Source organism: Leucoraja erinacea, chromosome 5 (genome assembly GCF_028641065.1).
Source record: "Leucoraja erinacea ecotype New England chromosome 5, Leri_hhj_1, whole genome shotgun sequence".
In the NCBI taxonomy this organism is placed as follows: Eukaryota; Metazoa; Chordata; class Chondrichthyes; order Rajiformes; family Rajidae; genus Leucoraja; species Leucoraja erinaceus.
The window spans coordinates 74,771,561-74,794,170 of NC_073381.1; the positions used below are offsets into that span (position 1 = coordinate 74,771,561).

Below are 22,610 nucleotides of genomic sequence, written 5' to 3' on the forward strand. Positions count from 1 at the left end.
ACCACAGCACTGGTCAAGAGAGCCCAGCAGCGACTACACCCTTTCCGAAGACTACGGAAAGCAGGTCTCCCCACTACACACCTACGAACTTTTTATAGGGGGACAATCGAGAGCACATTAACCTACGGCATCACTTCCTGGTTCGGGAGCTGCAAGGCGTACGAACGGCACCAACTAGACAGGATTGTGAAGACCGCCAGCAGGATTATTGGTGCTCCACTCCCTTTCCTGCTGGACATATACAGGAAGAGATGTATCAGCAGAGCCATCTCCATCATCAAAGACCCCTACCACCCATCGCATCACATATTCTCCATCCTGCCATCTGGGAAGAGGTACAGGAGCATTAGCTGCAAAACCAGCAGGATGCTCCTCAGCTTCTTCCCGCAGGCTATAAGACTGATAAATGGACTTTGCCCCCTGCCAAAGTATCGCGCACCAACCACCAACCTGGACACACTGCAGCAGAGCCACTGTCGTGCCGCTGCCGATTGGAACGCCTGTTGATGTTTAGTAGAGAGTAGAGTGTTTAATTTGTTCATGATATATGTATTTTTATTTCTATTTATTTTTTACTGCACACTGAACGGACACTGGTTGAGCAACGTTTTTTTGTTTCCTCTGGATATGTGAGTACTCAGGAAAATGACAATAAAGATATACTATACTATACTATAAGATATGGTCAGTGGGTAGAAAACTGGCCAATGGGATTCAATCCAGAGAAGAGCTACAAGGCTATGAGTACTACAGAGTGCATGTCCACTTATGCTTAAAGGTAGGAGGACACTGTCAAAAATACATAGGGGATGCTTTCCTTTTTTTAGGTAATCCATAGAATTTGTGAGGAGAGGGATTATACTAGAACTGCACATGTTGTTAATAGACATAAAATGCTGGATAACAGGTAGCATCTCTGGATAGAAGGTATGTTTTGGGTTGAGACTTCTTCAGACTTTCTCCATTCTGAAGAAGGGTCTCGACCTGAAACGTCACCCATCCCTTCTATCCACAGATGCTGCCTGTTCCACTGAGTTTCTCCAGCATTTTGTGTCTATCTTCGGGGTAAACCAGCATCTGCAGTACATTCCTATACACACATAGTTAGTTAGACCACAGATAGAAGACTGCATACAGTTCAGGTCACCACATTAACATGAAAGATGTGATAATGCTGGAGAGAGCACAGAGAAAATTTGAGGATGTTGTCTGGACTGAACACTGGTAGCTATGAGCAAGACTGGATCAGCTAAAGGCACCACAGATAGCAAAGGTCCAAATCTGGAGCAACAAACAATCTGCTGGAGTAACTCGGCAAGGTATATAGTATCTGTGCGAGGGAAAGGATTGTTGGACGTTTCGGGTTTTTGATAAACTTTTCAACCTGTTGCAAAGGTAAAGCTTATCTAGGCCTCTCAATTTTAAATGTGTGTTAGAGTAAAGCAGAGGGGTAAAAAAAAATGAGGGATGTGAATTTGAAGTAATTGATAGAATTTAAGAGGAGGCGAGAAAAGATCTTTATCTTTCGTGAAACATTTTGTTTCAATGAGTGGGAGAGGCAGTGTTCTTCTGGGGTTATGGGTTTAGTGATGGAAGGTGGGATTTTTAAGTAATTCTGTGAACAACCAGCCACAATTGATTGAACCACAATTGAATTATTATTTGGAAAGATGAGGTCCTTAGATTTACAGAAATTGTGTGGGATATTCAGTACATGAATAGTATGAGGAAACTGTAGGTGTTGTCCTGGGGGGTGGGGTATAAAAGGATATTGTGAGGGAATCTGATAGAGGTATTTGCAATTATGAATGGAATAGTCCTAGTAGGTGGAGTGAAATTGTTCCCAGAAGGGAGCAGAAGGATCACGAACAAATCATAGAAGATAGATGTAAATGATCGAAAGTGATAAAAGACCTGTGGAGTATCAGTAGTTGGGATGTGGAATTTGCTGCCAGTTACAGTGGGGGCTGATGCATCTGTGTCATTCAAAAGAGAGCTAAATGAGTCTGACAATGGAAACAGCTTGCAAGGCTATGGAGGAGACGACCGAATGTTAGTGTTGCTGTTGCATACGGCTGGCATGCACACAGCAGGCTGAATGGCCTTGTTGCTATCCATGTACAGGTGCACAACCTTTTATCCGGTGTTCCAGAAACCGAAAAGCTCCGAAAACCGGCCATTTTTTCCAGATGTCGTCTGCGCACCAAAGCTCGCGTTTGGCGCCAAACTTGACCCCAAACGACCCACGGTCAACCCAGGTCTGTACTACTGTAGCGGCTGCCTCCTCCCTGGAGACCGGGAGACGCTTAAACATCTGTAAATCATTGCTTAAATGTTAGTCAGTTAGTTTGGAGGGCTTTTATGTGAAGGGGGGTGAAGGGGTAAACTTTAATTCTTAGTCCCCTACCTGGTCGGAGAGGCGGGGAGCGGTCAATGCCTTACCGGGTCGCCGTGCAGTAAGCTCCGCAGCGCTGTGGCCGGTGGGGCAGCGGGCGGCGCCGGTTGTAGCTCCGACCCCGGCAACTCTACCCCTGGCTGCAAGGCGCTCCAAATCCAGCGCGGCCCGCGGCCGGACGCCCCAGCTCCGCGAATGTCGGGAGTCGGCGACGTCGCAGCGCTGGGATACCAGCGGGGAGCGGGCAATGCCTTACCGGGTCGCCGTGCGGCAAGCTCCGGAGCGCTGTGGCCGCCGACACACAACATCGCGGAGCGTCGCTGGATTTGGAGCCGCGCAGCCAGGGGTAGAGTTGCTGGGGTCGGAGCTCCAACCGGCGCCGCCCGCGGCTGGACGGAGCCCCCAGCTCCGCGGCTCCAAATCCAGCGACGCTCCGCGAATGTTGGAAGAAGGCGGCCACAGCGATCCGGAGCTTGCCGCACGGCGACCCGGTAAGGCATTGCCCGCTCCCCGCTGGTATCCCAGCGCTGCGACCAAAGATCCTATAGCGGAGCTCCTCTAGGATCTTTGGCTGCGACGCCGCCGACTCCCGACATTCTCGGAGCTGGGACGTCCGGCCGCGGGCCGCGCTGGATTTGGAGCGCCTCGCAGCCAGGGGTAGAGTTGCCGGGGTCGGAGCCACAACCGGCGCCGCCCGCGGCCGGACGGAGCCCCCAGCTCCGCGAGGTTGGGAGTCGCCGACCAGGTAGGTAGGGGACTAAGAATTAAAGTTTCCCCCTTCACCCTTACACCACCACCACCACATAAAATCCCTCCAAACTAACTGACTAACATTTATGCAATGATTCTCCCGGTCTCCGGGGAGGAGGCAGCTGCTCCAGACTTTTCAAGCCGCCCGCGCTACCTACCTAATCTACGCTAAAAATCTTCCATTCTGAAATCCGAAAATGTCCGAAATCCGACAAGTGTCTGGTCCCAAGGCTTTCGGATAAAAGGTTGTGCACCTGTATTGGTTTCTTTATTCCTGCAGCAGAAATGTGCATTACACAACTGCACCTTGTACTTGAACCATTAAAACAAAAATAAAAGTTGGATACTTTAAAGGAATAGTCAATTTTTGTCTTTGTACTTTTCAGCATTGCACTTCTAAAATGGTTAACTAGGCTGCACAAACATGCGTGGAAGGTTTAGTGAATGTCCAGGATATACCTAACAGTTGTCTTTGCGAGCACACAGTCATGTGAACTGCATTTCTAGCTAAACCAGTAATCTATTTGCATGCAGCTAAAATATGCAACAGTACATCGCCTGACAAGTTATTTCGGTCACATAGGCGTGGAACTAAGCAGAAAACACTGGGCTTCAGTAAACATTGTGACACGTCAGCAGATCCCTGTGCAGCAAATTATTTTAATAAATGCTGGAATCTGGCGCAGAAATTTTTCAATAAAATGAATTTAATTGTTCAAAAGGATCACTGGCTTATTGTTCATTGGTATAAGAGAAAAGCAGGATAAATGCTCAGAATAGGAGTAAATCCTTTCTAAATATTTTATTTAAACAAATCTATCAGATATGTTCAGGTCTAATTTCTATATTTGGGAGGAGACCGTTGATTTATTTGTTTGCAGGAAGTGCTTGCTAAGGTGTAGGAACCATTTTTTGTTGATCTTTAATTTCACCTGAACTGAGGATAAATTTAAGAATTTAAGAGGATGCTGTATACGACGGCTGATAGGGTGGAAGGTGAGGACAAGGGGGCTGATGGGTGGAAGGTGAGGACAAGTGGGCTGTTGGGGTGGAAGGTGAGGATAAGGGTCCTTGCCTTCCACGCCATCAGTGGTCACATATAGCATATAATCCTCCAACATTTTCACCACCTCCAACAGGATCCCACTACTGGCCACATCTTCCCATCTCCACCCCTTTCTGCTTTCCGCAGAGACCGTTCCCTCCGAAACGCCCTGGGCAACTCGTCCCTTCCCACCCAAACCACCCCCTCCCCGCCGGGTATTTTCCCCTGCAACTGCAGGAGATGCAACACCTGTCCCTTTACCTCCCCCCTCGACTCCATCCAAGGACCCAAACAGTCTTTCCATGTGAGGCAGAGGTTCACTTGCACCCCCTCCAACCTCATCTACTGTTCCAGGTGTTCAACTTCTCTACATCGGCGAGACCAAGCGCAGGCTTGGCGATTGTTTCGCTGAACACCTCTGGTCAGTCCGCCTTACCCAACCTGATTTCCCGGTGGCTCAGCACCAACTCCCCCTTCCATTTCATAGACATAGAAAATAGGTGCAGGAGTAGGCCATTCGGCCCTTCGAGCCTGCACCACCATTCAATATGATCATGGCTGATCATCCAACTCAGTATCCTGTACCTGCCTTCTCTCCATACCCCCTGATCCCTTTAGCCACAAGGGCCACATCTAACTCCCTCTTTAATATAGCCAATGAACTGGCCTCAACTACCTTCTGTGGCATAGAGTTCCAGAGACTCACCACTCTCTGAGTGAAAAGTGTTTTTCTCACCTCGGTCCTAAAGGATTTCCCCATTATCCATAAACTGTGACCCCTTGTCCTGGACTTCCCCAACATCAACCATGATCATATTGAATGGCGGTGCAGGCTCCTGCACCTATTTTCTATGTTTTTATCGGGAACCGTCTTCCTGCATCTAGCCTGTCCAACCTCCTAAGGTCAGATTTCCAATCTGACCTTTCTGTCCTCAGCCGCCTCCATTGTCAGAGTGAGGCCCAGCGCAAATTTGAGGAACAGCACCTCATATTTTGCTTGGGTCGTTTACACCGCAGTCGTTCTCTAACTTCAAATAGCCCTTGCTTTCCCTCTCTCTCCGTCTCCTACCCCTTCCCAGTTCTCCCACTAGTCTTTTGTCTCCGCCTACATTCTATCTTTGTCCTTCCCCGACATCATTCTGAAGAAGGGTCTGGACCCGAAACATCGTCCATTCCTTCTCTCCAGAGATGCTCCCTCCCCCTCAGCATTTTGTGTCTACCTTGGATCATCTAGCAGTTGTATAGCTTTCGTTACTGAGATAACCCCGTTTATTTCCCTAACTGCCAGATTGGAATCTGAACTTGTCATTGAATAAGTAGCCCAAAATTCTTATCTATTGTTCCTGTGCTTAACTACAACAGTGACAGGCTTAATCATTGCCTTTTCACTTCGAAATGTCTTGACTTTATGTTATAATTTCAATTACTTGTCCTACACTGTTTTGCAGCTAAGTAATTTTTTTCGAAATGTGTTTGTACCTTGTGACTGCTCTGCCCTGTCTATAGGGAGGTTGCACGTAAGGTCATCAGGTCAAAGGGCGTGACGCACGGAGTAGCTCAATACTTCTGGAGTACAAGGCAGCTTCCGGCATACATTAGTAACACACGAAACACGTACGTTCTTACCTGTTAAATATCCGCCAAAATTGTATATTTTTGTGCTGTAAAAAATTGTGGAAATAGGGGTAACCGTGAGAGGAAACCACCAAATTCACTGCTGCTCACTGACTTGCGAAAGAGCACTGTGCCGGCAGATTGATGGCAAGTCCCGGGCCACGACCGCCCGGAGGGTAACTGAGCCCGAGCACCAAAGTGTAAGCAGCCGAAGGAGCAGCTCCCTCGGGACAGCCCCCGCTCTAGTCCTGGGGTCAGCGCTGTCCGGCCACGGCTGCCCTCTGCCCTATCTCCCCCTGTGTGACCGTACTTAACAGGCTGTGAGTCGGCAGCGCACACACGGGTGGAGCGGGGCCGTGGCTCCAGGCAGTGGACACACGGCAACGTCCCCGTCAGCTACAAGAGCATTGGGGACAGTCTGGTCCCTCTGCCCACCCAGTCACTAACCACCCTGCACCGGCACCAGATCCCGACCCCCACACCGGGATGATTCACCCCCTGGGATGCTGACCCACACCCCAGGGTGATTCACGACCCCCAGACCCCGACTCGCATACCGAGATGATTCACCCCCTGGGACCCCGACCCACACCCCAGGGTGATTCACGACCCCCAGACCCCGACTCGCATACCGAGATGATTCACCCCCTGGGACCCCGACCCACACCCCATGTGAGGGTGATTCACGACCCCCAGACCCCGACCCACGCACCGGGTGATTTTCCTCCCTCCGCCGATGTCGGCCAGTGGTCTGCGAGAGTGGAACCAGTTAGCGTGGAGCCTGGATGCTGGGACAGGCCCCTGCTGTACTGGCAGCCATAATAAGTGCTTACCTGACGTTCACCGCTGTACTCCAGAAGGCGTTGCGTGGCAACGGTACGGATCACGGGTCGTGACCTCGACTGCCGAGCAAACTCCCGATATCCACCAGCTTTTTAGATGTTTGATTCCTCTGCTCTGATTCTGACCTTTTAAGCCATCCTTCATTTTAAACACTCCATGTTGTCATGGCCCTAGCTACCTTGACTTGGAGCTCCAGTTGTAATTTAATTGCAAATTGGTCCTTTGTGGCTTTTTGCCCATTAGCTTTTTGTTCCACCATGCAATTTGACCAGAGTGTTGCGAAGTCATACAGCACTGAATTTTACTAAGATGCCCCATCTATGTTAGTCACTTGCCTGTGTTTGGTTTTATATCCCTCTAAACCTAAAGTTACAAGAAGAATGTAGGAGGGGTGAATAGGATTGATGAATATCTGAGGGCAACGTCATGGTGATAAACTGCTGCTGACTCCATCTGGTTGAAAAGCTAATGACGGAAGAGTATTTTGTGTGTAGTTCAACTTTTTTAAATTTGGTGCGAACATGGAGAAATAGACACAGCCCTTCAAGTAAGCTGATCTGTCCTTTTTGTCGACGCTTTGCCGTTCATTCAGAATATGGCTGATCTTTGACTTCACCTCCACTTTCCTCCATTGACCATATCCCTCGATTCTTGAGTATGCTGATGGAGACTTTCAAAGATTCAGTCAGCTCTGGCTGAAGAAATTGCTTCTCATTGCAGTCCTGAATAAATGACCCATTTGAGATACCATCCTCTTGTTTCAGAGAAGTAAAGAAAAAGTTATTCAATTCAATTCAACTTTAATGTCATCGCACAAAATACAAGTATCAGTACAACGAAATGCAGTTTTGCGTCAGTCCGTAGTAGTTGTACATAAAGAGAAAAAAACAAGAAAAAAAAATAGAAAGAGAGAAGATACAGAATAATCAGGAAATACAGAATGATTAACCACAGGGGGACGGAGGGACCAGAGAAGTCTATCGTCGGGACTCCGAGTTCAGCAGTGTGATTGTGTTGTTATAGAAGCTTTTCCTCATCCTGCTGGTACGTGACCTGAGGCTCCTGTACCGCCTCCCTGATGGGAGGAGGGCAAACAGTCCATGGTTGGGGTGTGAGGGGTCTTTGATGATCTTCCCAGCCCGTCTCAGACACCGTTTTCGGTGGAGGGCATCCATGGCAGGGAGCGGGGCACCGATGATGTGCTGCGCGGTTTTCACCACCCGTTGTAGTGCTTTCCTGTCCGCAGCAGTGCAGCTGCTGTACCATACCGTGAAGCAGGTGGTCAGGATACTCTCTATGGTACAGCGGTAAAAGTTGGTCAGGATCTGGGGGGACAGGTGGGCTTTCTTGAGCCTCCTAAGGAAGTAAAGGCGCTGCTGTGCCTTTTTGATCAGCTTGGAGGTGTTGAGAGTTCAAGAATCACTGTCTGAGAGATTGATAGAGGAGAAAAACCATTATCAAGCTATTAACAAAACTTGGATTTGTACCAGAAGAACCGTGAACTGCAGGGTTTACAGATTTTGTACTGGAAGTGGGGAATAAATACTTTCTGAACTCGTAAAAATAATTGGATACATTTACTTGTAAATGTATTTATTTATGTCAGCCCAACACAAAGTGAAAATAATGCACTGAAAAAAGGTATGGCGTGTTTGAAAATCTTTTCCCTTTCAAGATCGGAGAAGTTTACTTCAGAAATCAGAGTAGAAAAGATAAAAGGTCCTGTGTTTCGAGCAGGTCAAAATAGGATTTAGGATGCAAGCTATCTGAAAGCAGAGGATAAAAGATGGAGTGGCCTGAGCAAATAATTGCAGTGCATCTTGTATGGTACATAATGAAGAGAATGAATGGGTGGTGTATACAGGGCCATTCGAGCTGGCCATTTATCCTGGACAGTTGATGTTCTGGTGTGGTTTGGAGCTGTACTCTTCCAGGTAGAGTATTTCATCATGCTCTTGACTTGTACTTTGTAGTTGGTGATAAGGCCTTGGTGTTTCAAGAGAGATGATTCACTTGTTGCAGGATATCCAGCCACTGACCTGCTATATGTCAGAAAGAACTGCAGATGTTGGTTTACACTGAAGATGAGCACAAAGTGCTGGATTAACTCAGTAGGTCATGTATCATCTCTGGAGAATAGGAATAGTCTGAAGGAGTGTTTCAACCCAAAGTGCAACCTATTCCTTTTCTCCAGAGATGCTGCCTGACCTGCTGAGTTACTTCACCATTTTGTGTGTATTTGCTATTTATGTGGCTGGCCCGGTTTGAGTTTCTGGTGAATAGTGACCCTCAGGATGTTAATGGTAGGGAAACACCATGATGGCAAAGTCATTAAAGGTCAAGCTTGGTGATGGCCTCTCTCTTGTTGGAGATGGGCATTGCAAAGCATTTATTGATACGAATGTTACTTGCCTCTAAACAGCCAACATTTGACCAATTTGAACATCAGTCTGAAGAAGGATTTCGGCCCGAAACGTTACCTATTTCCTTTGCTCCATAGATGCTGCTGCACCCGCTGAGTTTCTCCAGCATTTTAGTGTACCTAACATTTGAACAATGTCTGGGTTTTGTTCTGGGCAGGCCTTGGGACATAGAGCAGAACAGCATCAGAATAGTACAGTCTAGGGACAAGCCTTTGGCCCATTACTTAATTTGCGGAGGATTTAAATGAAATTGATCATGAAGCAAACATTCTGCTGCCCCCCCCACCACTTTTACCTCAATCTCACCTTCTGATTGAAGTGTGTTAATAGAAGAACCAGATGATGGTTGGCTGATGGATACTGCTTTGAGGAACTCCAACAGTTACATTCTGGGGCTGGGATGATTGACCTCCATCAATCACAATTATCTTCTCATAATAATAATAATAATATCTTTTCTTGCCATTGCACATGAGTGCAACGAGATTTGGTATGCAGCTTCCAACCGATGTCAAAAAAAAAGAAATAAAATAAACTGTGCGGCGTGACCATCTGAGGGAGACAATCCAGGTGGGATGGGAGGCACTCAGCAGGGCCGGGTCAGAGCCGCTATAGCTCTGGGAATGAAACTGTTTGAGTCTGGAGGTTCGGGCATAGAAGGCCTTGTAACGTCTGCCGGAGGGAAGTAGTTTGAACAGTCCATTACAAGGGTGTGAGGAGTCTTTATGGATGCTGACGGCCTTCCTGAGGCACCGTGTGTGGTAGATGCCCTCCAAGGCTGGTAGCTGTGTCCCAATAATCCTCTGCGCTCTGTGAACGACGCGCTGAAAAGCTCTCCTCTCCCCCTCTTGCAGCTGAGATACCACACAGAGATGCCATATGTTAATATGCTCTCTGTGGTGCAATGGTAGAAGGTTGTCAGCAGCTGTTGGGGCAGACCAGTCTTTTTTAATGTTTAAGAAGGAACTGCAGATGCTGGAGAATCGAAGGTACACAAAAAAGCTGGAGAAACTCAGCGGGTGCAGCAGCATCTATGGAGCGAAGGAAATAGGCAACGTTTCGGGCCGAAACCCTTCTTCAGTCTTTTTTAATGTCTTCAGGAAGAACAGTCGTTGCTGTGCCTTCTTGACCAGCAACGTTGGTGTTGATGGACCATGTGAGGTCCTCTGAAATGTTAGTGACCAGAAACTTAAAGCTGGACACTCTCTCCACACTTTCCCTGTAGATGGAGACTGGGGCGTATTCTCCATTATGGGACCTCCTGAAGTCAATAATCAGCTCCTTGGTCTTAGAGGTGTTTAGTGACAAGTTGTTACGTGCGCACCAGTCAGCCAGGTTCTGCACCTCCGCTCTGTATTTTGTTTCATCACCGTCGGTGATCAGCCCAATCACTGTTGTGTCGTCTGCAATCTTCACGATGGTGTTGGTGTCGAATGCAGGAACACAGTCATGAGTGAAGAGGGAGTAGAGCATGGGGCTTAGTACACAGCCCTGTGGTGTGCTGGTGCTCAGGGTGATAGTAGAGGACAGGTGCAGGCCCAGTCTCACTGCCTGTGGTCGCTCCATCAGAAAGTTCAGGATCCAATCGGATATCCTTTGAGTCTTTGTTGAGGGCATGCTTCAATGATGTGTTGCATTGTTTGCTGCTCTCCACAAGCACACCGTGGGGTTGGACTGCTGCCCCATTTGTGAAGTCTGGCCAAGCAGGGGCCATGTCCAGTACTGCTGTAGATTTGGGAGGAACAACAGCAGCAACAGATTAGCAAGAGATACGACTGATTGCTGTAGCCCAAGTGGGAGGAGAGGGGTGAAAACAGTTGAAAACTGAGGAATTTGCTTTGTAAGTTGGTAAATCAGGCAATTTATCAGTCAATTTAAGCAGGACAGCTCTTTGCGAGCGGCAGTGAGTGAGTGGCCTAGTGAGGGAAGTGCCCTGTGAGAAAAGTGTGAGTCTTTGGCTCGAGAGTCTTTGGCGAGGAGGCCGAGGAGAGGAGACCACGCAATACGCTTGAGAGGTAGAGACAAAAGAAGGAGATGTCAGGCAAGCTGATTCAGTGCGATGCTTGCAGTATGTGGGAGGTCAAGGACACCGCTGGTGCCTCTGGCTGCTACAAATGCGAAAAATGCATCCAGGTAGAGCTCCTGAAGGGCCGTGTTGGGGAACTGGAGAAGCAAGTGGATGACCTCCGGTTCGTACGAGAAACGGAGTCGTTCCTTGACAAGTCCTACAGTACCATTGTTACACCTAAGGTACTGGAAGAGAGAAGGTGGGAGACAGTGAGAAAGGGAGGGAAGCATGGAATGCCAACGTCCCCGGGTGATGTACCTCTTGTAAACCGGTTCATCCGCTTAGAAGCTGTTGGGACAGAAGACGTGAGCGGCGGACTGGCCTATGATGCGAATAGGGCTGTTGAGCCAAAACCAAAAAGGCCTAAGGCAGGCAAGGCCATTGTAGTGGGAGACTCCATCGTGAGAGGTACGGACAGGGGTTTCTGCGGCAACAGACGGGATGCGAGGATGGCGTGCTGCCTTCCCGGTGCCAGGATCCAGGATGTCACGGACAGAGTGCAGAAAATCCTCAAGGGCGAAGGTGAACATCCGGAAGTGGTAGTGCATGTCGGCACAAACGATGTCGGAAAAAAGGGGATGAATATTCTGCAACGTGACTTTAGAGAGCTCGGAAAAATGTTGAAAAGCAGGACCTCCAGGGTTGTTATCTCCGGTTTGCTTCCAGTTCCCCGTGCTGGCGAGAGCAGGAACAGGGAGATACGGGACCTGAACGTGTGGCTGAGGAACTGGTGTACGGGGCAGGGATTTAGATTCTTAGATCACTGGGATCTGTTTTGGGGTAAGGGGGAACTGTACAAAAGGGACGGATTGCATCTTAACAGGTGTGGGACCAGCATTCTGGCAGGCAGGTTTGCCACTGCTACACGGGTGGCTTTAAACTGAATAAGGAGGGTGGGGTGTCGAATGGGATAGTGGAGGATGGAGTTAAAGGGAAAGGGTTTCTTAAATGTGTGAGCGTAGAGACCGAGGGGTGTAAAATGAGGGTAGAAGAAATAGGTAGCAAGGTGAAAGGTAAAAGTGGCAGGCAGACAAAACCAGGGCAAATATCAAAAAGGGCCAATTTTCAACATAATTGTATAAGGGGTAAGAGTGTTGTAAAAACAAGCCTGAAGGCTTTGTGTCTTAATGCAAGGAGCATTCGTAATAAGGTGGATGAGTTGAATGTGCAGATAGCTATTAATGACTATGATATAGTTGGGATCACGGAGACATGGCTCCAGGGTGACCAAGGCTGGGAGCTGAACATCCAGGGATATTCAATATTCAGGAGGGATAGACAGAAAGGAAAAGGAGGTGGGGTAGCGTTACTGATTAGAGAGGGGATTAATGCAATGGAAAGGAAGGACATTAGTTTGGAGGATGTGGAATCGGTATGGGTAGAGCTGCAAAACACTAAGGGGCAGAAAACGCTGGTGGGTTGTGTACAGGCCACCTAACAGTAGTAGTGAAGTTGGAGATGGTATCAAACAGGAAATTAGAAATGCGTGCGACAAAGGCAAAACAGTTATAATGGGTGACTTCAATCTACATATAGATTGGGTGAATCAAATTGGCAGGGGTGCTGAGGAAGAGGATTTCTTGGAATGTATGCGGGATAGTTATCTAAATCAACATGTAGAGGAACCAACAAGAGAGCAGGCTATTTTAGACTGGGTATTGAGTAATGAGGAAGGGTTAGTTAGCAATCTTGTTGTACGTGCCCCCTTGGGCAAGAGTGACCATAATATGGTTGAGTTCTTCATTAGGATGGAGAGTGACATTGTTAATTCAGAAACAATGGTTCTGAACTTAAAGAAAGGTAACTTTGAGGGTATGAGACGTGAATTGGCCAAGATTGACTGGCAATTAATTCTAAAAGGGTTGACGGTGGATATGCAATGGAAGACATTTAAAGACTGCATGGATGAACTACAAAAATTGTTCATCCCAGTTTGGCAAAAGAATAAATCAGGGAAGGTAGTACATCCGTGGATAACAAGGGAAATCAGGGATAGTATCAAAGCGAAGGATGATGCGTACAAATTAGCCAGAAAAAGCAGCATACCGGAGGACTGGGAGAAATTCAAAGACCAGCAGAGGAGGACAAAGGGCTTAATTAGGAAAGGAAAAATAGATTATGAAAGAAAACTGGAAGGGAACATAAAAACTGACTGCAAAAGTTTTTATAGATATGTGAAAAGAAAGAGATTAGTTAAAACAAATGTAGGTCCCTTGCAGTCAGAAACAGGTGAGTTGATCATGGGGAACAAGGATATGGCGGACCAATTGAATAACTACTTTGGTTCCGTCTTCACTAAGGAAGACATAAATAATTTGCCGGAAATAGCAGGGGACCGCGGGTCAAAGGAGTTGGAGGAATTGAGTGAAATCCAGGTTAGCCGGGAATTGGTGTTGGGTAAATTGAATGGATTAAAGGCCGATAAATCCCCAGGGCCAGATAGGCTGCATCCCAGAGTACTTAAGGAAGTAGCTCCAGAAATAGTGGATGCATTAGTAATAATCTTTCAAAACTCTAGATTCTGGAGTAGTTCCTGAAGATTGGCGGGTAGCAAACGTAACCCCACTTTTTAAGAAGGGAGGGAGAGAGAAAATGGGGAATTACAGACCAGTTAGTCTAACATCGGTAGTGGGGAAACTGCTAGTCAGTTATTAAAGATGGGATAGCAGCACATTTGGAAAGTGGTGAAATCATTGGACAAAGTCAGCATGGATTTACGAAAGGTAAATCATGTCTGACGAATCTTATAGAATTTTCCGAGGATGTAACTAGTAGCGTGGATAGGGGAGAACCAGTGGATGTGGTGTATCTGGACTTCCAGAAGGCTTTCGACAAGGTCCCACATAAGAGATTAGTATACAAACTTAAAGCACAAGGCATTGGGGGTTCAGTATTGATGTGGATAGAGAACTGGCTGGCAAACAGGAAGCAAAGAGTAGGAGTAAACGGGTCCTTTTCACAATGGCAGGCAGTGACTAGTGGGGTACCGCAAGGCTCAGTGCTGGGACCCCAGCTATTTACAATGTATATTAATGATCTGGATGAGGGAATTGAAGGCAATATCTCCAAGTTTGCGGATGACACTAAGCTGGGGGGCAGTGTTAGCTGTGAGGAGGATGCTAGGAGACTGCAAGGTGACTTGGATAGGCTGGGTGAGTGGGCAAATGTTTGGCAGATGCAGTATAATGTGGATAAATGTGAGGTTATCCATTTTGGTGGCAAAAACGGGAAAGCAGACTATTATCTAAATGGTGGCCGATTGGGAAAGGGGGAGATGCAGCGAGACCTGGGTGTCATGGTACACCAGTCATTGAAGGTAGGCATGCAGGTGCAGCAGGCAGTAAAGAAAGAGAATGGTATTTAGCTTTCATTGCAAAAGGATTTGAGTATAGGAGCAGGGAGGTTCTACTGCAGTTGTACAGGGTCTTGGTGAGACCACACCTGGAGTATTGTGTACAGTTTTGGTCTCCAAATCTGAGGAAGGACATTATTGCCATAGAGGGAGTGCAGAGACGGTTCACCAGACTGATTCCTGGGATGTCAGGACTGTCTTATGAAGAAAGACTGGATAGACTTGATTTATACTCTCTAGAATTTAGAAGATTGAGAGGGGATCTTATAGAAATTTACAAAATTCTTAAGGGGTTGGAGAGGCTAGATGCAGGAAGATTGTTCCCGATGTTAGGGAAGTCCAGGACAAGGGGTCACAGCTTAAGGATAAGGGGGAAATCCTTTAAAACCGAGATGAGAATAACTTTTTTCACACAGAGAGTGGTGAATCTCTGGAACTCTCTGCCACAGAGGGTAGTTGAGGCCAGTTCATTGGCTACATTTAAGAGGGAGTTAGATGTGGCCCTTGTGGCTAAGGGGATCAGGGGGTATGGAGAGAAGGCAGGTACGGGATACTGAGTTGGATGATCAGCCATGATCATATTGAATGGCGGTGCAGGCTCGAAGGGCCGAATGGCCTACTCCTGCACCTAATTTCTATGTTTCTATGTCCAGTCCTGAATCTATTCAGCGTCGTCCACTGCTTCCTTGCGAGATTGGTGTCAGGGACTGGTAGGGTGGGGTCTGACACCAGATGTTTATTTGGGACGTCCTTGGACTCCCATTCCTTTTTCCAAGCTGATTGGATGGTGAAATCAGCTGGTGGTGGGTTCTTCCAAATTGGTCGTCTAGATGGAAGTCGAGCAGTGGGTGGGTTGAAGATGTCCATGTGACTTGACAGGTGAGGGGAGTTTTTGGTCTTTTGGATCATCCTTTGAGTGAGGACTACTCGCCGGATGTGTGGAGGGGCTATGTTGGATAGGACAGGTAGCCAGGGGAGTGGTGTTGAGTGGATTGTTCCTGTGATGATCCTCATTGTTGAGTTCAGTTGAGTGTCCACATGGTGTGTGTGGGATGACCTGTGTGTGGGAAGGCTGCTGCCACCCCCCCCCCCCCCCCCCCCCCCCCCCACTTTGAGCCAGCAAGCTTACTGAGGAGATTGTTTCTGGACTTCACCTTAGCTGCTGTTCTTTTGAGATGTTCCTTGAAGGATAGGGTCCTGTCAAGGGTCACTCCGAGGTAGGTTGGAGTGGGGGCATACTTCAGTTTGGTCCTGCTCAGATAGATGTTTGGTTCTCTTGTGGCTTCTGCATTATGGAGATGGAACACACTGGAGACCGTTTTTTCTGGGCTTGGTTTTAGGTGCCAGGTTTTGCAGTACTTGTCCAGTTTAGCAAGGTCTTCCTGGTGTGGTTGAGTGGACCTCATGAAACCTAAACTGGGCATTAATGAATATGCTAGACAGTAAGTGCTGGGATTTTTGCTGAAGATCTATATGTAAGTGAGAATAAAGTGATGTGCTCGTACGTAGACATTTTATACCGGTCCGGTGTTGCATGTGTGACTAATCTTTCCTGCTCTACGGTATCAAAGTAGAACATCGATAGGATTTTTAAAAGCTGTATATTTGCAGTGGTGGGATGGTTTTGAAAATGATAATTTTATGCCTGTTTTGGTGCCTGATTCCAGTTCTATCTGACCTCGTAGCTGTGTGCTGATTTAATCTTCCCAATGATTGGACAAGATTAAACCAGAAATCTTCAGTGTCTAAAAAGATTAAGATTAACCTGTGGAAAAGTTGTGTTGAGGCATTGGGTGGCCATTTTCATATGCAAATTCTTTTATATCATGGTCGTCTGGTAAGTATAGAACATTCTCTTGGGAAGATTGTGTGTACCACATTCAAGTGGTTGCTAGGAAGCAAATGTCAGCCTAACAATCACTTGCTATATATCTTTCATCCCTTAATGTATTGCATTACGCAGACTGTCCTGCCTTTCTGGCTAATGCTGATTTATTGGGCTAAAATTCTCTCAACAAGCAATGTTAACCTTGTTTAATTTTGTTTCTTTGTTTCACACTCTAGCTTTGGAGGCACAAGTGAAAGGGGAGGACAAAAAAAGCAGTCACCTGACTTCTACATTTGGGCAAAGTGTAAACTCTGGACCTAAACAAGGTGTGTGACTTTTCTTTGCCAAACACCATTCGTGATTTTAAATCTTAAATGTAAAGTTGATTTCCAAGTGTTATTTTTCAGATTTCATAAGCTACTTTCTATCAAACATAGAAATTAAAAATAGATATTAAAAATTGTTTTGTATCTCTAACCAGTCAGCATTAATAACAAATAATAAAGATGTACATCACTGCTCCATTAACACGTTTTTTTACCTATTTTGCTTTGTCTTGCCCTCCCTACTGCCTACTCTGTATCTAAAAACACACATTTAATCCTCTTCCCCAGTTCTGATGAAGGATTTCCTATCATAGTTCATAAATTCATGTTATAGGATCAGAATTAGGCCATTTGGCCCATCAAGTCTATTCTGCCATTCAATCATGGCTGATCTATCTTTCCCTCTCAATCACATTCTCCTGCCTTTTCCCCATAATCCTGATACCCATAATAATCAAGAATCTGTCAATCTCCGCCGTAAAAAAATTCAGGTGACTTGACCTCCACTTCCTTTTGTGGCAATTAATATTACAGATCCACCACCCTCTGACTTAAGAAATTCCTCCTCATCTACTTTCTAAAGATACATTCTTTTATACCGGGGTTATGGACCTCTGGTCCTCGACTCTCCCACTAGTGGAAACATACTCTCCATATCCATTCTATCCAGGCCTTTCACTATTCGATGTTTCAATGAGGACCCTCCCTCATCCTTCTAAACTCCAGCGAGCACAGGCCCAGTACCGTCAAACGCTCATCATATGTTAACCCAATCATTCCTGTGAACAGAATGTTAATTCCGTTTTTCTTTCTGCAGGTCCTGTCTGGCCTTCTACATGTTTTTAGCATTTCTATTTTTGTTAATATTAAGTTGTTTTGTAAATTAGTTTGTTACTTTATGGGAGATGTGGATTTTGTTAGCTAAGTTGATGCTTATCGTCTGTACCTAATTTAAAAAAAAAAAAAAAAATTCTTGAATGCTCTCGCTAGCAATTTTACCGCTATGGGTCAGAAGCTGTGCTTGAACCAGAGTGGCTGAAAACCAGCAGATTTCTTGCTGTGAACCAGATAGCTAATGACAATTACTGAATTTGGAAAAGCAATTGAGCAATTTTGTTTTTAACTGTGAGGGCAAGAGGGTTGGCAAATGCTTGAAATATACACAACGTAACAGCAGAGCTGATTGATTACTCCTAAAGAGGGTCACAATTTTATCGCAGGAAATAAGTAAACTGGGAGAATTTGAGAAAAATAATTTAAATACAATTATTTTTTTTTGCGGCCCTGTGCTGAAGATCCATATAACTGAGGAATGAACAATATAACAGATTATGCAGCATCAAGAGGATATGATAAAAAAAAATGTTGCTGTTGGATTGAATAGAATGAAAGGTGACACGTGGATTAATACTGGAAACTAGATTTATCATGGAGATTTTTATGATGAATGCTGAAATTTCAGTGGGGGGACTGCCATGAGGAACAATGGGGACCAGGTGTGGGGGGGATCGCCGTGAGGGACGGTGGGAGAACAGGGAGGAGCGGGGGTGGGGGGGGAGGGGGGTAGGGCATTCTAGTTTAGAATCCTCTGCCTAGGGGATAAGTCTGTGTTTGTTCATTTGTTCCGGTGAAGGCGCTGTGCACACGGCAGCCAGACAACAGCCGCTTGTCTTTTTCTTTTTGTTTTCACTTTTAATTTCAATTTAATTTACTTTCTCATCCACTCCTTCTATACAAGGAGTAATTTAGAGGCAAATCCTACAAACCTCCACATCTTTGGGATGTGGGAGGAAACCATAGCAAGTGGAGTAAACCCACGCAGTCACAGGGAGAACGTGCAAACTCTGCACAGACAGTATCAGAGGTCAGGATTAAACCCTGTGAGGGTTTACACTCTACTAGCTGTGCCACTGTGCCGCTCTCAATGTATTAGATACTCTTGAGAGGAGTGATTATTGGCCTGAATTTTGTTGATTGGCACCTGTTGCCTGCCTCTACTCATTTTATACCAAGCTTATCTTCTCTGTATCAGGAATGCAAATCTCACTGCTAGTCACGGACCTGATTAATGCCAGAACCTTAAACATGTTGAGTTGACTTCAGAACAAGCATCACCCAAAAGATTCAACTGGTTGCTATTGACAGTCTGTGAAGCATTATAGAAACATAGAAAACAGGTGCAGTAGTAGGCCATTCGGCCTTTTGAGCCAGCACCGCCATTCAATATGATCATGGCTGATCATCCAAAATCATTACCCCGTTCTGGCTTTATCCCCTTATCCCTTGATTCCCTTAGCCCTGAAAGCTAAATCTAACTCTCTCTTGAAAACATCCAGTGAATTGGCCCACACTGCCTTCTGTGGCAGAGAATTCCACAGATTCACAACTCTCTGGGTGAAAACGTGTTTCCCCATCTCAGTCCTAAATGGCCTACCCCTTATTCTTAAACTGTGACCCCTGGTTCTGGACTCTCCCAACACCGGGAAACATTTTTCCTGCATCTACCTTGTCCAATCTTCTATGAATTTTATATGTTTCCATAAGATCCCCTCTCATCCTCTAAATTCCAGCAAATACAAGCCCATTCGACCCAGTCACTCACAATTTAGTCAGCTATTAAAGTGGTTGGCTTCACAGTATTTCTCAATGCCCCACTTAGCAGTTGAACTATTCAAACTATTTTAATCTTTAAAACGGGAGATGCACAAGACACAAACAATTTCAAAATGTAACTAGCCTAATTCATTGCCCTATGTGCAATCTTACAATCTCTATTCACGTGAATCAGATTGCAGATCCTGGCACAGGATCCAAAAGCAAATAGCTCAATGCAAGTGCTCAAATCTTGGCAGGTTCCTGCATTGGCATTAGTCTCTGAGGCTGACTGAGTATAGCTAGGAAGCAATATGGATCTGCTGGCAAAACTCAGCAAGATCCATGCTGTTGTGACCTGCCATAGTATAAATGTATTTAAAAACTCTTGAACAAAGAGGATAAGCTTACGAAAGTAATGCTTCTGGAATTTTAAAATTTTGCTTGTTTTATAGATCATCCTGTTCTTCGTGTTGATGACAAGCAAAGGCTTGCCAAGGAACGCAGGGAGGAAAGACAAAAGCAGCTAGGTAAGAACATGCACTTATGTTCTTCCAAACAAATATTTTCCCAGAAGAGAATTATTGGTATGTAAATAGTATTTGTAGAAATGTTTACTTAAAATTGGTTAGCAATACTGAGCCATATTTTCCTCTAAAGCCTGACAAACAGGACTTACTGTTCTTTAATCCTGACCTTGGCCAGCTAATTTCCATGAACTTTATTACACAGTAAGTTATTGTGCATGTGATATAAATACTATGGTGCCCTCTACAGAACATATTTGGCCTGTATGAATAGGGCAAGCAGCTGTGTTTATTAACCAAATCATATTAAAATTAGAAATAAATATTATCATAATGAATTTGGTGTCAAATCCAGTACAGAGGAAAGGAGAGATTGAATTGAAAAAAATCTTTAGGGGGGGGGAAAAAACAGAAATTGAGAGCTGAAAGAATACGACCACATATGAGATAAGTTACTTTTCAATGCCAGCGAAGTTGGTCGTATCGTTATTAAGATTTCACGGAATCTTTCAGTATCTGGATATCACAGCTCACTTTGTTAAAGGCACAAAGGGGAAATTTACCAGACCCAGAAATGCTATTAGTCGCTATTGGTATATTAAGAAAGATGGCAGTTAATTTACACAGTAGGCTTCCTCAAAAGGCAATGTGGTACCCATTTTTTTTAAGGTTTGAAAGAAATGTTGGCCTGGGTCCCTAGAACAAGTGTTACTTTTCTTTGCAATGGAACCTTTGGATCTTCGCATCACGAGAGAAGACAGCAATCCCAAGTTGTTAAAAAATATTGTTCCATCCATATTTGCAATGTCAATTTCAATAATTCTCAGGGTAATAACATTGTGTTAGATTAATTTGTTTCCGTGGACTGGCCGTGAAATATCTTCCAACATAAAATTGCCAGTAAGAATACCATTTTGTCAAAAATGCTTGCAGGAATGATGATGCTGAACTTTTTGAAAAACCTGAGTTACTGATTATTTTGGTGAATTTAGCAATTTGAACTTCACGGAGCTAATCTTATTTGCTAGTCTTGCCTCGATATTCATATTATCCCCGTCTAATCCAATTCCTTTCTAAAACTTTGGAACGGAGAAAGATTTCTCGGCTAAAAAAAGTGGGTAGTCTCCAATGTGCTGCTCATTGGGCTGCATGGTGAGTACACGGCAGCCAGAGGCGCAGGGTCGGGTGGCCATTGTCAGCTTTGGAAACATGAACTTCAATTGGAATATTTGGTTAAGTCCCGGCATTAGGTTCCTTCGATAGCAGCTCCAATATTGTGGCACATCTTTAATCCTCCATTCAAATGTCAACTTAAATTTTGTTCAGAAGCCTATAGAGTACATCCTTCTGGTCCCTAGGCAAGAATACTACAAAATAAATCGCATTTCTGAAATCAATTAGCAATCTGAAAAATATTTGATATACGAGAGACAATGTAAAATATGTCAGTAAACCATTTCTTTTCAGAAGCAAATCATTTGAAGATTGAAGGCTATAATAATAATAATAATAATAATAACTTAATTTCGGACTCGAGGTCCAGACAAGGACAACATTACATAAAAATACATTGCATATAAAAACATAAAATACATATAAAATCTTAGTATATCACATAAAAGCATCATAAATTATATATTAAAAAAAAAACACAATACATGATTTAAAATCCAGACTAAAAAAGAAAAATCAGTGTCCTACAACGAGACAGCGATACCTGTGTCTCCACAACTGGGATTCATAGCGTGGAGTGCTAAACCTTATGTTTGACAAGGCCACTATAATTACATTTTTAGAGTCATTTATCCTGCAAATGAATTTATACATATGATTTCTTAGGGGGGCTTCTAAAGTACTGACTCCTGCAGCCACAAACATGTTACTAGCACTACACCATCTCGGTTTCCTTACCAGTGTTCTCATGGCATCATTGTAGGCCACTACATTTAGTCTCTGAAAACTTGTCTTTCCGTAGTTCGACCACAGGTGCGCAGAATAGAGTGGTGTGCAATATGCTCTAAACAGCGACATCTTCACCACATCTGTAGACGCACCAAACTTATGCCAGGGAACATTTGCCTGTACATACAGCATACATCGTTGCCTATAAATATCCTCATCTGTCATTTGTTCTGTAACAAAATGCCCAAGATATTTTACCTTATTACAGACACTAAGATTATTGTCAGACAATTTTAAAATCAGGAAATTTTAGACATTTATCCTCTTGGGTTCTACCAATCATGCATCCAGTATTACAGGCTTTCAATTGTTTGGACAGATCATTAATATAAAGATTAAAAAGGACTGGGGACAAAATTCCCCTTTGTCTAACACCATTGCTAACCCCAAATGGCCTGTAATTATTTAGGCTGCCTACTTTACCAGCTTTGTCCTTAATGATTGGCACTAACAGAACAGACAACATTGAGTCTGGTAACAAGCCATGAATCATAAAGCAGTAAAACAAATAGCAAGGAGAAGAGCTATCTTCATACTCGTATACTTAAGATGTTCAGCAGAAATATGATCCAAGCCACTTGCTTTGTTGTTGGACGGCTTGTTCATGGCATGATACACCTCGTGTGACATAATCACCATTGAGCCATTACTCTCAATATTGTCCACCCTATACAAATCACCTTGGACACAGTTGAATAAAGTACTATAATGTTGTCGCCATAACTCCGCGATATTAGCTGTTCCGGATTTTCCATCTACAGTGCATGGTAGAGATGTTTTGCATCTGTTAAGAGCTCTCACTTCTTTCCAAAATTCAGTAGCATTGTTACTTAGCAGCATCTTAGCCATGGAATCAGCCCTCAAAGCTTGCTCATTTTTACAGAT

General features: G+C 44.9%; 1 protein-coding gene across 8 annotated transcripts in view; it reads left to right on the forward strand.

The window, feature by feature from the left end:
- LOC129697415 (ensconsin-like) overlaps positions 1-22,610 on the forward strand; it is a 104,960-nt gene that overhangs the window by 42,343 nt on the left and 40,007 nt on the right. For all 8 annotated transcript variants that reach the window (XM_055635929.1, XM_055635934.1, XM_055635927.1 and 5 more), the window contains exons 2-3: positions 16,555-16,644; positions 19,692-19,766. In XM_055635929.1, coding sequence (XP_055491904.1) covers positions 16,555-16,644; positions 19,692-19,766 — 165 coding nt within the window. The remainder of the gene's footprint in view (positions 1-16,554; positions 16,645-19,691; positions 19,767-22,610) is intronic.